This window comes from Hyperolius riggenbachi, chromosome 9 (assembly GCF_040937935.1).
Source record: "Hyperolius riggenbachi isolate aHypRig1 chromosome 9, aHypRig1.pri, whole genome shotgun sequence".
In the NCBI taxonomy this organism is placed as follows: domain Eukaryota; kingdom Metazoa; phylum Chordata; class Amphibia; order Anura; family Hyperoliidae; genus Hyperolius; species Hyperolius riggenbachi.
The window spans coordinates 135660368-135675587 of record NC_090654.1 but is presented as its reverse complement, the minus strand read 5'-3'; the positions used below and the strand labels follow the sequence as shown (position 1 = coordinate 135675587).

The 15220-nt window shown below is 44.6% G+C and overlaps 1 protein-coding gene across 1 annotated transcript in view; it reads right to left on the bottom strand.

The window, feature by feature from the left end:
* Positions 1–233: 233 nt before the first annotated feature.
* The window catches only part of VSIG8 (V-set and immunoglobulin domain containing 8), an 85958-nt gene continuing 70971 nt past the window's right edge, over positions 234–15220 (bottom strand). Inside the window, exons 4-7 of the mRNA XM_068251711.1 lie at positions 14827–14985; positions 10467–10589; positions 5405–5540; positions 234–887 (exon numbers count right to left, since the gene is read on the bottom strand). Coding sequence (XP_068107812.1) covers positions 572–887; positions 5405–5540; positions 10467–10589; positions 14827–14985 — 734 coding nt within the window. The 3' untranslated portion in view covers positions 234–571. The remainder of the gene's footprint in view (positions 888–5404; positions 5541–10466; positions 10590–14826; positions 14986–15220) is intronic.

Genomic DNA, 15220 nt, shown 5'->3' with positions numbered 1-15220 from the left:
TCCCCCGCCATAGCAACAGAATGCATTTCCGGGCTGACAGTCGTGTGTGTGTGTGTATGCATCGGAGTGCATTGACCTGGGACCCCAAGCATGAGTTACTTTTGTGGTTCCCTCAAAATGTGTATTGTTCTGTTTTTCCAAACATTTGTATATATGTATGTATATTGTTTGTACACTTTTGTATGACTTCAAAATTTAGCAAACATAAAAATACAATGGTAAAACACATCCTATTTATGAAACAAAATTTATATAAATCTGTAAAATATTCCAAACCCAACCCTAATACAAAATGGCATACAGAAAACAGTAACAACAGATCATACTCATGAGGCTGTAAAAATAATTAACTTGACTCTCAAAAGCTTACAGAGTAGTCTAATGTTTTGACAATTATTGTAGCCTTGTTCTTTCTAACTTTCATTGGTATGTACATTATAATAACCATAGTATCATACAAAAGCTTCATAAAGTTCATCTAGAAAGTTTGAAGAATTTTGGAAATAGCCTTTATGGTGGTGACCAAGGTTCGGATGGTACAGAAAGTTAACATGGTTCCGCAATTCTATGACTAGACAATAAACCCTTCTCTGCTCTGCGCAGGCACCATCACTGGGATTCCGCCAACCCTCTGGATATTGTATGGATTGTAGTGTGTTGTTTCTGGAATAATTAGTATTGGCTCTGGGGTGGGAACAGAGCTTGGCAATTTGGGTTTGTAGATTTCACTGCCAGACAAGGATGGAGCTGATGGTTCCTGTTGGGGTGCTGCATTATAGCTTCTGCGCAGAGAGTAGCTGATATGATGAGGCCGGTAGCCCGCTGCCGTGCGGACGCTGCTGGCCCGGCTGTTGGTGCGACTTGGTGGAGGGGCGACCACATCTTCCCTGCGGACCAAAAGACATAATGTTGGTAAGGGAATGGCATACAGCTATTTTTTCACTTTTATAATTTGGCACCAGACATCAGGCTGTAGTGCCAGTGCAGCACATGACCTAGAGCCATGGAAGTAAGAAAAGGCTTTGCTTTAATATTTTTAATGGCTTCTCTAATCACGTTAAGCTGTAACTAACCGCTAGGCAATGTACAATGAATTCAGTCAACATAAGGAAGGTATAAAATGTTTGGTGTTTTGTGTTAAAGATGTGAACAGGCTTGTGGGTCATATGCAGAAAACTCACTGTTTAAGTGCCACACCCACATCAAAGCATATTTATACATGGCAAGTGTTCATATCATCCGTCACTCGCCAACCTTTGTGACCTTTAAAGGCTCTCTAAAAACTAATTTGTTCCGACAAGGATATCCGCTACCTTAGGCCACTTCCCTTTGTCCTAAGACCAAATTGCACTCCTACAAGGTATCTTAAAACACACTGCCTTTATATATTTTATCGTATACTACCCCTCCTCTTGTTTCCCCCCATTCCCTTTAGATTGTAAGCTCGCAAGGGCAGGGCTCTCTCCTCTTTTGTGTCTTGGAAATCATTATACATTTTACTCATCATGTTACTTTTATCACTGTCATTACCAATTCTATATTTTGTATTCTGTATTTTGTATCATTTTTTTGTATTTTGTCACAAAATATGTATATTGTAGATTGGTGTACACCATTGTCTGTATTATTATGTACCCCATGTTTGTTTCTTACTTTGTACAGCGCCACGGAATATGTTGGCGCTTTATAAATCAATAATAATAATATCACCTAATAACACTGGTACAATGTGCAGCTGTGCTTCCTTGCTACTTTCCAACATCGCTGATTGATTCCAGTGGTTACACAATGCTTAAAACATTATGTAACCTGTTGGACCAGTGAATAAAGTAGGAGAATATCTCCTACTGTGATTGGCACACATGGTCAAAAGGAGGGATGTATGCTCAGCAACAAACAGACTCTTGTTCAGTACCTGCAACCTCCCCAATGCATTGCTACAGCTACAACTAAAAGATGTTAGTACTACTTATTATTAAAGATCTTTCCTATTGATGGGGTTTAACGTGTACCTGAGGCGAAATGATGAGATAAACGTGCATGTACAGTGCAAAACATATTAATGACGAGGCTGTTTTTCTTATTTTATTTTGCTGCCTGAAAGAGTTAATTTTCAGGCATGTAAGTGACAGCTCTCTTGTCAGTACCTTATCAGGAATATAGTAAACCTCACTGGTAAGCAAATTACAGCCATCAAAGTTTTCCTGGCAGAATACATCTTCTGTGGGCAGGGTACATATAGAAAAAGGTCAGTAGTTCATGTATTTTAACTTTTGGACGCTTGAGACACTGCCATTGAGCGGAGAAAATAAAACAGGAGTCCAAGTTACAAAAACAATATCGTAACTCTGCCACCAATAATAGCTGGAAGCCGAATTACATCTTACCCCCACTTAACAAAGGCTTCAGAGGAGGAATAGGGCTCGATTCACAAAGCGGTGAAAACCCAGTTAAAGACTTTAGGCGTGATAACCATTTTTATCATGCCTAAACTAAGTTTAGGCATGATAAGTTTAGATAAGTTTAGATCGCACGCAAAGCAGCGCCATTAAACTCTATGCAAAGTGCACCAGACTTTGCTAGCGCAAAACTTTTGATCAGCTGTGCACTGCGGTGCTAACCCAGTTGGTGCTTAAACTTATCACGCCTAAAAACAGGGTACTTGGAAATTCATAAGTTTAGGTGTGATAAGTTTAGGCATGATAAGTTTAGGTGTGATAAGTTTAGGCATGATAAGTTTAAGCGCCAACTGTGTTAGCACCGCAGTGCACAGCTGATCAAAAGTTTTACGCTAGCAAAGACTGGTGCACTTTGTATAAAGTTTAATGGCGCTGCTTTGCGTGCGGGACTTTGCAAGCGATCTAAACTTATCTAAACTTAGCATGCCTAAACTTATCACACCTAAACTTATCACACCTAAACTTATCACGCCTAAACTGGCTTTTCACCAGCATGGTGCAATGGTTATCATGCCTAAAGTCTTTTAGGCATGCTAACTGGGTTAGCACCGCTTTGTGAATCGAGCCCTATAAGTTTAGGTGTGATAAACACCTAAACTTATCATGCCTAAACTTATCACACCTAAACTTATCACACCTAAACTTATCATGCCTAAACAAAGTTTAGGCGTGATAAAGGGCTTTTCACCAGGGTGCTAACTGTTAGCACCGCTTTGTGAATCAGGCCCATAGTATTTTACATTGCTGGTAAAATTCCCACAGCAGGGTAAGCCGTTTTTCAGCTCACTTGGCGCCTAAAATTTCCTGCTACCTTTATTAAATGTATACAGCAAATGGACACGCAGCATATAAATTAATAATAAATAAATTATATTTGTAGGGTAAGGGGACTGTTCTTGAATAAGGAACCAGACTTCCTTCCTAACATACCTGTAGGTAGCGTGTGCTAAAGGGAATTACAGTATATACTGAACACGTTTATATACAAAAGAGAAAGAAGGATTTATATAAATTTGGTAGTGTTGGTGCTTTTTGTATGGGGGAATCCTTCTTTCTCTTTTGTATATAAACCTTTATTACATGCACGCGTTTCAACCAAACTAAATGAACATTGATTGGAAAAGGACACTATGGGCTCGATTCACAAAGCGGTGCTAACCCAGTTAGAGACTTTAGGGGCTTGATTCACAAAGCGGTGCTAACCCAGTTAGAGACTTTAGGCATGATAACCATTGCACCATGCTGGTGAAAAGCCAGTTTAGGCGTGATAAGTTTAGGGGCTCGATTCACAAAGCGGTGCTAACCCAGTTAGCATGCCTAAAAGACTTTAGGCATGATAACCATTGCACCATGCTGGTGAAAAGCCAGTTTAGCGTGATAAGTTTAGGTGTGATAAGTTTAGGTGTGATAAGTTTAGGCATGCTAAGTTTAGATAAGTTTAGATCGCTTGCAAAGTCCCGCACGCAAAGCAGCGCCATTAAACTTTATACAAAGTGCACCAGTCTTTGCTAGCGTAAAACTTTTGATCAGCTGTGCACTGCGGTGCTAACGCAGTTGGCGCTTAAACTTATCATGCCTAAACTTATCACACCTAAACTTATCATGCCTAAACTTATCACACCTAAACTTATCACACCTAAACTTATCATGCCTAAACTGAGTTTAGGCATGATAAAGGGCTTTTCACCAGCGTGCTAACTGTTAGCACCGCTTTGTGAATCAAGCCCTAGGTGTGATAAGTTTAGGTGTGATAAGTTTAGGCATGATAAGTTTAGATAAGTTTAGATCGCTTGCAAAGTCCGGCACATAAAGCAGCACCATTAAACTTTATTCAAAGTGCACCAGACTTTGCTAGCGCAAAACTTTTGATCAGCTGTGCACTTGCGGCAGCTATGCACTGCGGTGCTAACCCAGTTGGCGCTTAAACTTATCACGCCTAAACTTATCACACCTAAACTTATCATGCCTAAAGTTATCACACCTAAAGTAATCATGCCTAAACTGAGTTTAGGCATGATAAAGGGCTTTTCACCAGCGTGCTAGCTGTTAGCACCGCTTTGTGAATCAGGCCCTAGGCGTGATAACCATTGCACCACGCTGGTGAAAAGCCAGTTTAGGCATGATAAGTTTAGACGTGATAAGTTTAGATAAGTTTAGAACGCGTGCGCAAAGTCCCGCACGCAAAGCAGCGCCATTAAACTCTATGCAAAGTGCACCAGACTTTGCTAGCGCAAAACTTTTGATCAGCTGTGCACTGCGGTGCTAGTTATCACACCTAAACTTATCACACCTAAACTTATCACACCTAAACTTATCACGCCTGAACTAAGTTTAGGCGTGATAAAGGGCTTTTCACCAGCGTGCTAACTGTTAGCACCGCTTTGTGAATCAAGCCCTATGTAATCAAGTGGGGTTGACAGTGCGTGAGACCCACAGGCAGGAACAGTAGGCAATCAATGGCTGCAGTAGCTTTGTAATGCATCAAGAACTCCAAAATGTAGTGTTAATATTGATAACACTTTCCAATATTGGATCTCTCTCCTCCTGTGAGAAAGCTCACAGCGTAAGATTGGCAACACAGAGCTCTTTCACACGGATGGCTGAACCAAGTGTTCACTGAGTGGACAAATGGCAGTGTTTCTAACCCCACGCGTGTCACAATTTTATAAGTGGTCCAGTTACATGGTAGCAAACAACCGTCTTATGTCACAGCTGAGTGCAGCCGCGCACAGACGTGCCTCCATGTGATGGATGTCTCCCAACAGCACGTACCAGGTGGTGGGATTGTCACCTGCAGCTGCCCTGGGAGCTGCTGTGCATTGCATTACAGGGGAGAGATTCAAATTCTTATACCTACTACAGTGTGTGTATATAGATTTATTTTAAATAACCCAAAAATGTATTTTACCATTTGAGTGTGATGAGTAACTATGAAGAATGCTTACCGGATTTCATTATTGATCTCTTTTTCATATCGCCGTTTGTTGCAGCAGCAAATTAGACACCAGATCAGCAGGAGAAGGAGCAGGAGGAGGATCAGAGCCGCAAACACTGCCCCAATTATAATTCCAACACGATTAGCTGTCAAAGGTAGGGAAAATATTTAGCTTATCATACTAGCAGCATTAACATCCCATAGATGGGTATATTTGTTTATTATTTCATAGGCACAAACTTATTTGCAGTTCCCTCATTTCCACAAACCAAACTGCTTCTCATAAAGCAATTCTCAAATTGTGTCACTTGTCATGAGGCAGCCATTGATTCGGTTGTCCACATTTATCTTGCAGTGGTTTACAGAATGATTGCAAACATTGAACATTCCATGTTAGCTACAAAGAAGAGTTTAAATAGCTTTTATCCAATGTAATGGATTCTTCAAGAGTCTTTGCAGGGATAATGGAGGAACCTGTCTCTGTAATGGGGGCTGCCATCTTTCCTTTTGCACTTTCAGAGCATAACAATACCTGCAGAACTGATGTTCCTTCAATGGGAACTTAAACTTCCTTCACATTCTACAAGCTGATCTGTTTCTGAGATCACTTAGGAGAAGTGTGTTTACATATCAAAACTAAAGTGGAACTAACATGTGGACATATGGATGGAAACTGTGGCAGGCATGAGGTATGTCATGTGAGGGACATCTGGAGTAGTCTGAAGGAGTCTTCCACATGCAGAGAATCTTCCTATGTCTGGTACACACCATGCAATTTCTCGTCAGATTGACAGTCGAATTAATAATTTCCGACAGTTCCGATCTGATTTCCGATCAGAAATTATTAATTCGACCATCAATCTGACAGGAATTTGCATGGTGTGTACCAGGCATTAGGTGTATAATCTGTCATTTGGAAAGAATCTGCCACAAGAGGGACTCTATCACATGGGAAGGATCCCTGCAATGTAGGGATAGGCAAAAATCTATCATGCAGAGGAAATCTGTCACAGGATGAGACTGTCAAGTGGAGGGATTTTTTCACCGGGATGGAGACTATCAGTGGCGTAGCACTAGGGGTTGCAGAGGTTGCGACCACATCAGGGCCCTTGGGCCAGAGGAGCCCCATTGGGCCCTCCCTCAAATACAGTATAAGTTCTCTATTGGTCCTGTGCTGGTAATAATCACTTCTATAGATGCTCTAAATAGATGTAATCAATAACAAGCTGTTCCCCATCTCCTTCTTGCATCTCTGACACTGTGGGTGTCCTTGGCAGGTTTTGGTGCACCGTATCAATTGTTATGTAAGGAGTGCTTGGGGGGCCCCATGTACAACTTGCACCGGGGCCCATAGCTCCTTAGCTACACCACTGGAGACTATCATGAGGGTGAAAGTCTATGATATGAAGGGAACTCGTCATAAAGAGTGAGCCTCTCACAGGGAGAGAATCTGTCATGCAAAAGAAATCTGCCACATACAGGAAATTCGTCATGGAGAGGGAGGCAGTCACAGGCAAAGAATCTGTCACATGATGGGAATCTGTCACGTAAAGGAAATCTGTCATGGAGAGGGAGGCTGTCACAGGGAGACAATCTGTCACGCGAAGGGAATCTGTCACATGCCTCCCCAGCCCTCTATACATAACAATTGATACGCGCGCACCAAAACCTGCCAAGGACAACCACAGTGTCAGTGGTGCAAGAAGGGGATGGGGAACAGTTTGTTAAGGATTACTTCTATTCAATGCACATATACATGTGTCCATTACCAGCATAGCACCAATGAAAAGCTAATAAGATGGATGAAGGAGGGTCACTAGTAGGCCCCTCTGGTCCAGGGGCCCGGTGCGGTCGCAACCTCTGCACCCCCTATTGCTATGCCACTGTCACATATAGGCAATATGTCATGGAAAGGGAGACTGTAACGGAGAGAATCTGTCACATGAAGGGAATCTGTTACATACTGGAAATCTGTCATGGAGAGGGGTGCTTTTGCGGGGAAATTAATCTGTCAGGAAAATCTGTTATGGAGAGGGAGGCTGTCACAGGGAGAGAACCTGTCACACAAAGGGATTCTGTTACAAGGAGAAAATCTGTCATGTAGAGGGCAGTGGCGTACCTACCATAAGACAGCAGGTGCTCACAGCCCCGGGTGTAGCCATAACTAGGGCGGGGTGCCGCAGTGGTGCTCAGCCACTGTGTACTTCCAGCTTGGACCTTTTTTCATAGTTCGGGCAACAATCGTGAAAATAGCAGCAGGCAGTGCATGGGACTGTACTACTTCCTGCACTAGATGTAGCACTCCTTCCCCCTTCCTGTCCTGTGGCCGTGGGCAATGCGTTTTCTTGCTCTCTACTCACAGCCTGCAGTGAGTAAATGTGCAGAGCAGAACGGTGAGTAGAGAGAACAGATTGCTGTGTTGCAGCTGGGACATTAGCAGGGAGAGGTGGCAGGATGTGTTTAGTGCTTCAGAAGTAGCCATGTGCACTGGCTGCTGTAGTACCAGAATGCCCTGGACTATTGATTATTTATCTTTATCAGAGTAATTAATTAATAATGCAGTGCAGTCTGCTGTTGCAGAAGCCTGTGATACAGGTGCTGACAGCTGACTTGTGTAGTGAGCAGAGAAGCAAGCTCCAGGCAATTTAGATTAGCTTGAATGCAGGTAATCTTATCTCTTTTCCCAGCTCCCCCTCCCACCCTGTTGTCTACCCCCATGTCCCTTTCCTCTTTTCAGATTTCATTGGCTTCTTTTAACAGCATGTCCCTGCGAAAAAGCACTGGTGATATCTGCAGCCCTGATGAGAGTCCTTCCTGCCATTTCTCCTCTCTGTCTTGTGCCACTACCTCTTTATCCCCCTCCCCTCCTTACTCCTAAGCATCCCCCTCTTTTGTATGTCGCCCTACTTTGATTGTCTGCAGAGTAGCTCACAATCTAATTTTATCGTAGTCTAATGCCCTACCATATTATTATTGTGTATTTATATATAGCACTGACATCTTCTGCAGCACTGTCTGGAGTATACTCCTCTTCCCCCCAAAATCACCCACAATTTGCAGCATCCCATCAACCCTCCTATCAAAAAAAACTTTTTTTTGGGGGGGGGGGGGGGGGGGGGGAGGGGGGGGGTCTAATCAGGAAGTAGAGAGTGTATATGTGGCTATGCAGAGGAGACCAGCGGCAAGTGAGTGGCGATTGGAGCGGGAAGGAGTTAAGTTGCTCAATACGAGGCTTCACTGCACTTACTCTGCAGTGGAGAGGGGAGCATGGAGGGCGGCCCCGGCGAGAGGAAGGGAGAGAGAAGTCGGGGCCACTCTCCTTGCAGCTGAGTCTCTGTGTGGCTGCGCCTCCCTCTCCATCACCTCTGGGGAGCACCTATACCTAGCTAACATATATTGGCTGCACCTATACCTAGCTACCTATACTGAAGGCACCTATACCTAGCTACCTATGCTGGCAGCACCTATACCTAGCTACCATTTACTAAAGGCACCTATACCTAGCTACCTATACTGGCTGAACCTATACCTAGCTAACCTATACTGGCTGAACCTATACCTAGCTAACCTATACTGGCTGCAACTATACCTAGCTTCCTATAATGAAGTCACTTTTACTTAGCTACCTATAATGAAGGCACCTATACCTAGCTACCTATACTGACAGAACCTATACCTAGCTACCTAAACTGAAGGCACCTATACCTAGCTAACTTATACTGGGAGAACCTATAGCTGGCTACCTATTCTGGGGAACTTATGCCTGGCTAACCTATACTGGGGGCACCTCTAGCTAGCCACCTATACTGGGGGAAACCTACAGCTGGCCATCTATATTGGGGACACCTATGCCTGGCTACCCTGGCTACCTCTACTGGGGGCACCTATACCTGACTACCAATACTGGGGACGTAGTATGGGCTTGCAAATCCACGGCGGGGGGGGGGGGGCGCAATTTTTTACACCCCCGCCCTTGATGCAATTTAGCCTAGAAACTGCCCTGCTCACTATATGGGTACACATTTAATCGGACAAAAACGTATTAGGTTAATATGCTACAAAATGTATTCATATCGTTTTATATGTGTCTCTTATCATCAAATGGAAAATATGTAATCAGAGGATTATTTGGGACAGATATCAAACAGAAATTCTCAGAGAGATTCACTGTCAAAAGGGATCAATTGTTTCTGAAAACAGAATTAAATGTGAAAACCTAGTATATGTTTACATTTTTTAAGTGGGGGAATCACTGAATAGCTTTTGAAGTAAAATTATTAGGGCTAGTTCACACTTTTTTTAATTAAAAAATGTAACCACTCAGCGAAGAAAGCGGATCATAATGTTAAAAATGCCGCTTTGGGGTAAATAAAGTGCATAGTCAGAACTTGATGCATATTTCTGGAACGGCCAGGAAAATGTATGCAATGAAAGCCAGTGTCCATTCTCACTAGGCTAGTCGTGCGTCTCCCCAGTTCAGTCCCACTACACAGATTGGTGCAGGGCAGAAGCATGGGTATTCTCATAGGGTTGCAAAAGACCAATTGGAATCCTCAGAAACAGGAGGATTCTCACTGGTTCATGGTGGACCAATTAAAGTTCTCCCTGTTGCTAGGGAGACTTGGTCTATTGTCTCCTATAGACAACCCCATGCCCCAATCTGCCTCTTGGCTGTATACCAAAGGGACTGAGCAGTGGCTGAACCTGTGAGTGGCGATTCAAGCATGCGGGCAGATGTGGAGCGGACAGATCAGACTGCTGCAAGCAGGTGTAAAAATACGGAGCTAGCGTGCCTGTTTTGAATCCGCTTAAGTGTGAACCTACCCTTACTGAGTTCAGGCACACTTTAAACTTTTCAATTTAAACATTAAAATTACTACAGAAAGCAAAACAGAGAAGGTGTATTTCATAAAACAAAGAACAATGTGCAATTACCCACAACAACCAACATGCAATACCTTAATTTTAGTACTCTGTTAACAGAAAGTCATACTGGATTGGTTACTGAAGGTTGGTGCTGCATGTCATAACTGCTCTTTGTTATAAATATGTCAGTGTTCTTCCCCCCTTACCAGAGGACACGGACAGCTGGGCCACACACGTGCCGCTCCCAACCCTGTTTGCCACTGTACATTGGTATGTGCCAACGTAGGGATCAGAGAGGTTCTTGATGAGCAATTCTCCGTTTACAGGAGCTGTTTAAACAAATAAAAATAAAATTAATCATTTACAATATTATGTTCACCAGTTTTAATAATATATATTACAAAAGTGAGATCTCTGCTCTCCATATAAAAAACATTTATTTTACATCAATTGTATTACTGGTCTCCAGGAATAGAATATGTTACAAAAGATGTCATTAAAGGAGGAATCCGCACACAGTTTTGCTGGAACACCGTAGCAGGGGTCCTCTAACGTTTTGTGTCGGGGGCCGGGTCAACATACTTCAGACTTCTGGGGGGCCGGAGTATACATGAAATTAAGTAGAAGTCTTTGTCCACCAGACAGTGAAGCATACCCAGGTGACAACCTGCAGTCCAATTGGACAACAGTGTCACCTGATGTGGAATTTGATTGGAAACCAGCGACTAGCGAATTACTGCTTTCTGGCTTCATTCTTTATGCAGACCACCAATATTTAAAGACGTAGCTGACCGCATTTATAATACATTTTGTGTGTGTGTGTGTGGGGGGGGGGGAAGCGGTAAAAAAAGCCTCAGGGGGCCACATTCGGCCCGCGGGCCTTAGTTTGAGGACCACTTCCGTAGTGGATATTTATTGTTCCATCACACACACATATGCAATTCACATCCGACCTAATGGCTGACGATCGTTTTGGGGCCACAGGGGGTCCCCTTTATCAAGGCATAGGCAGAAGAGAAACATTTCTCTGCTGCCTATGCCTTGATAAAGTTGACCCCCTGTGGCCCCGAAACGATCATCGGCCATTAGGTCGGATGTGAATTGCATATGTGTGTGTGATAGAACAATAAATAACCACTACGGTGTTCCAACAAAACTGTGTGCGGATTCCTCCTTTGATGACATGATTTGAGCAGCTTGGGATCCAGCACCAGCAGCCACACAGTCAGGTGTGCGGTTCTTTTTCACTGGTATGTTACAAAAGAGACATTACTACTCCTTAAAAACAAAAGTGTGACATCACTGCTTTCCATATATGATATATTTTACAAGAGTGACATCACTGCTCTCCGCATGTAACTTATATTATGCAGGAGTGACATCTCCGCTTTTCCAGATATGATATATTTTACAGGAGTAACATCACTGCTCTCCCCATATAACTTATATTATGCAGGAGTGACATCACTGCTTTTCCAGATATGATATATTTTACAGGAGTAACATCACTGCTCTCCCCATATAATTTATATTATGCAGCAGCGACACTGTTCTCCGTGTACTATATAATTTATATTTTGATGGCAGTAACATCAATGCTCTCTAGATATAAGATATTACACAGGAGTGACTCTAATACTATATAAGCAATCATACACATGCTTTATTAGCCTTGGCCAAGACAATCATGTTGGGCCATGTTGGCTGAGAATCTAGCATGTGTACCGTTACCCCAAATGTTGTTTACCAATCCATCACAGAGATCACTAAATGACCAGAGATGAACAAGCACAGTAAATTCTCATGTCTTCTAATCTACACTGGAGGTCACAACTAACTCCTTCACTGCCAATCATTCCTCACTGTACAGCAGATAATGCTCGGATTTAGGTGAATCCTTCCCAGAAACCCAAACGATCAATTAACAGATGTTGAGGGTGACTGTAATCCACCATATTTAATCAGAAATAATTTACATTATATTATACAACTTTAATATCATACTGCGCAAGTATGGCCGCACCTGAGCAGTAAGCCACTTATGCGTGAGTCACTCCATTCTTATGTGCAGGCATGGCCATGCTCGCATGTTATGCTGGTGCAGGAAAAGGTGTGCAGCCCGGATTTTCCAGAGCGTTCCAGCAAGCAGCGGTGGGGCAAGGCGAACATGGGATTCTCCAGAGACTGCCCCCTTCTTAGATAAGTATCTATTTTTTGACCCAAGGTCCGCATTAGTTCATTTTAATCTGACGAACATCTAAAGTAGAAGTTTAGGTCAACACTCTGTGGATGTCCAGAGCAGCCCCTACACTCTGGAACTCCCTTCCACCCCATCAAATCACCCCCACCCTATACTCATTCAAGTAGGCCCTAAAGTCATCTCACTTACCCTCCATTTTCTTCATCCTAGACCCCTCCTCTGAGTAGACAAGCCACAGTCTTCCACATTGTGTGTTGTTATTCCCCTCCTCTTAGATTGTAAGCCTGTTTGGCTCTGCCCTCTTTCCCCATGTTTACTTCACACAGTAAACCCTTTGCCACCATGCTACTCCGCCACTGAATGAACTCAGTTACTCTCCCTTCTCTGCTCCATTTGTACACTGCACACCAGTGGCGTTCCTACTGTAGTGCGCAGGGGGGCGGGGCGCACCGGGTGACAGACACCCAGGGGGGTGTCGCCACGACCCCCCACAGCACAGAGCAGGAGGGGGAAGCAGCGCTAGAAGGAGGGGCAGTGGGGGCAGCGGTGGGGAGGGGGGAAATATCCCCCCCCCTCCCTCACCTGGGACCCCTCCTTCTGCCTCTCTCCCCCTCCATTCAGCGTGGCAAGTGCGGGCTTGACGGCGGGGAGATGTGCGGAGAATTACTCACCACTTCCGCGTTCCAAGCGCCGGCAGCGTCACGTCGTCACAGATCTCCGCCTTCATTGAAGGCGGAGATCTGTGACGACATGACACTTCCGGCGCTTGGAACGTGGACGTGGTGAGTAATTCTGCGCATGTGCCCCCGCCGCCGAGCCCGCGCGCACTTGCCACGCTGAATGGAGGGGGAGAGTGGCAGAAGGAGGGGTCCCAGGTGAGGAAGGGGGGGATATTTCCCCCCTCCCCACCGCTGCCCCCACTGCCCCTCCTTCTAGCGCTGCTTCCCCCCTCCAGGGACATCTATACTGGGGGCAACTATACCAGCTATACTGGGGGCAGCTATACCAGCTATACTGGGGGCAGCTATACTGGGGGCAACTATTCTAGCTATACTGGGGGCAACTAAACTAGCTATACTGGGGGCAACTATACTAGCTATACTGGGGGCAACTATACTAACTATACTGGGGGCAACTATACCAGCTATACTGGGGGCAGCTATACTGGGGGCAGCTATACTAGCTATACTGGGGGCAACTATACCAGCTATACTGGGGGCAACTATACCAGCTATACTGGGGGCAACTATACCAGCTATACTGGGGGCAACTATACCAGCTATACTGGGGGCAACTATACCAGCTATACTGGGGGCAACTATACCAGCTATACTGGGGGCAACTATACCAGCTAGACTGGGGGCAGCTATACTAGCTATACTGGGGGCAGCTATACTAGCTATACTGGGGGCAGCTATACTAGCTATACTGGGGGCAGCTATACTAGCTATACTGGGGGCAGCTATACTAGCTATACTGGGGGCAACTAAACTAGCTATACTGGGGGGCAGCTATACTGGGGGCAGCTCTACTAGCTATACTGGGGGCAGCTCTACTAGCTATACTGGGGGCAACTATACCAGCTATACTGGGGGCAGCTATACTGGGGGCAGCTATACTAGCTATACTGGGGGCAGCTATACTAGCTATACTGGGGGCAACTATACCAGCTATACTGGGGGCAACTATACTAGCTATACTGGGGGCAGCTATACTAGCTATACTGGGTTCAGCTATACTAGCTATACTCGGGGCAACTATACCAGCTATACTGGGGGCAACTATACTAGCTATACTGGGGGCAGCTATACTAGCTATACTGGGGGCAACTATACCAGCTATACTGGGGGCAACTATACCAGCTATACTGGGGGCAACTATACTAGCTATATACTGGGGGCAACTAAACTAGCTATACTGGGGGTAACTATACTAACTTCATTGGGGGCAACTATACTAGCTACACTGGGGGCAGCTATTCTGGGGGAAACTACTAGCTATACTGGGGCAACTATACTAGCTAATATTTTAAATTACAGTTAGCTCCGCCCTCATCCGGTCATGACCACGCCAATTTTTGCCACGAAGCATGCCGCAGGTTGTGGTCACGCCCATTTTTTTTTTTTTTTTTGGGGGGGGGGGGGGGGGGGGTCTTTCAATACCCAGCACCGGGTGCCAAATGCCCTAGGTACGCCACTGCTGCACACATAATACCTTACTTATATATTGTCCCTACATCTTGTAATATGTGACCCGTCTCTGTACATTGTATAATTTTGTAATGTAATATTTCCCCTACAGCACTGTGCAATATGTTAACACTATATAAATCAAGCTAATATTAAGTAGAAGTTTAGATCACTCACCCATGTTGAGAACTGGAGTTGCTGGATTTGGTGGTCCCACTGTCTTCTCCCACTTGTAGGTTAGTGGTGGGGATCCATCATTTGATTTGCACTTTAGGGTAACATCTTTGCCATAGGTCTGATCACCATCAATCCAGCATTGTGGATGAGCAGGTATTGCTGAAATCATGGAACCAACGTCTCCTTTAGTTACACCACACACATTACCCATCTCACAAAGGTAAACCTTGTTAACCAGCTGAGCGGTCTGGACGAGCTCAGCTCGTCCAACACCGCCAGCGGCTGCCGCTCAGGCCCTGCTGGGCCGATTTTAATGAAATAAAAAGCAGCACACGCAGCCGGCACTTTGCCAGCCGCGTGTGCTGCCTGATCGCCGCCGCTCTGCGGCGATTCG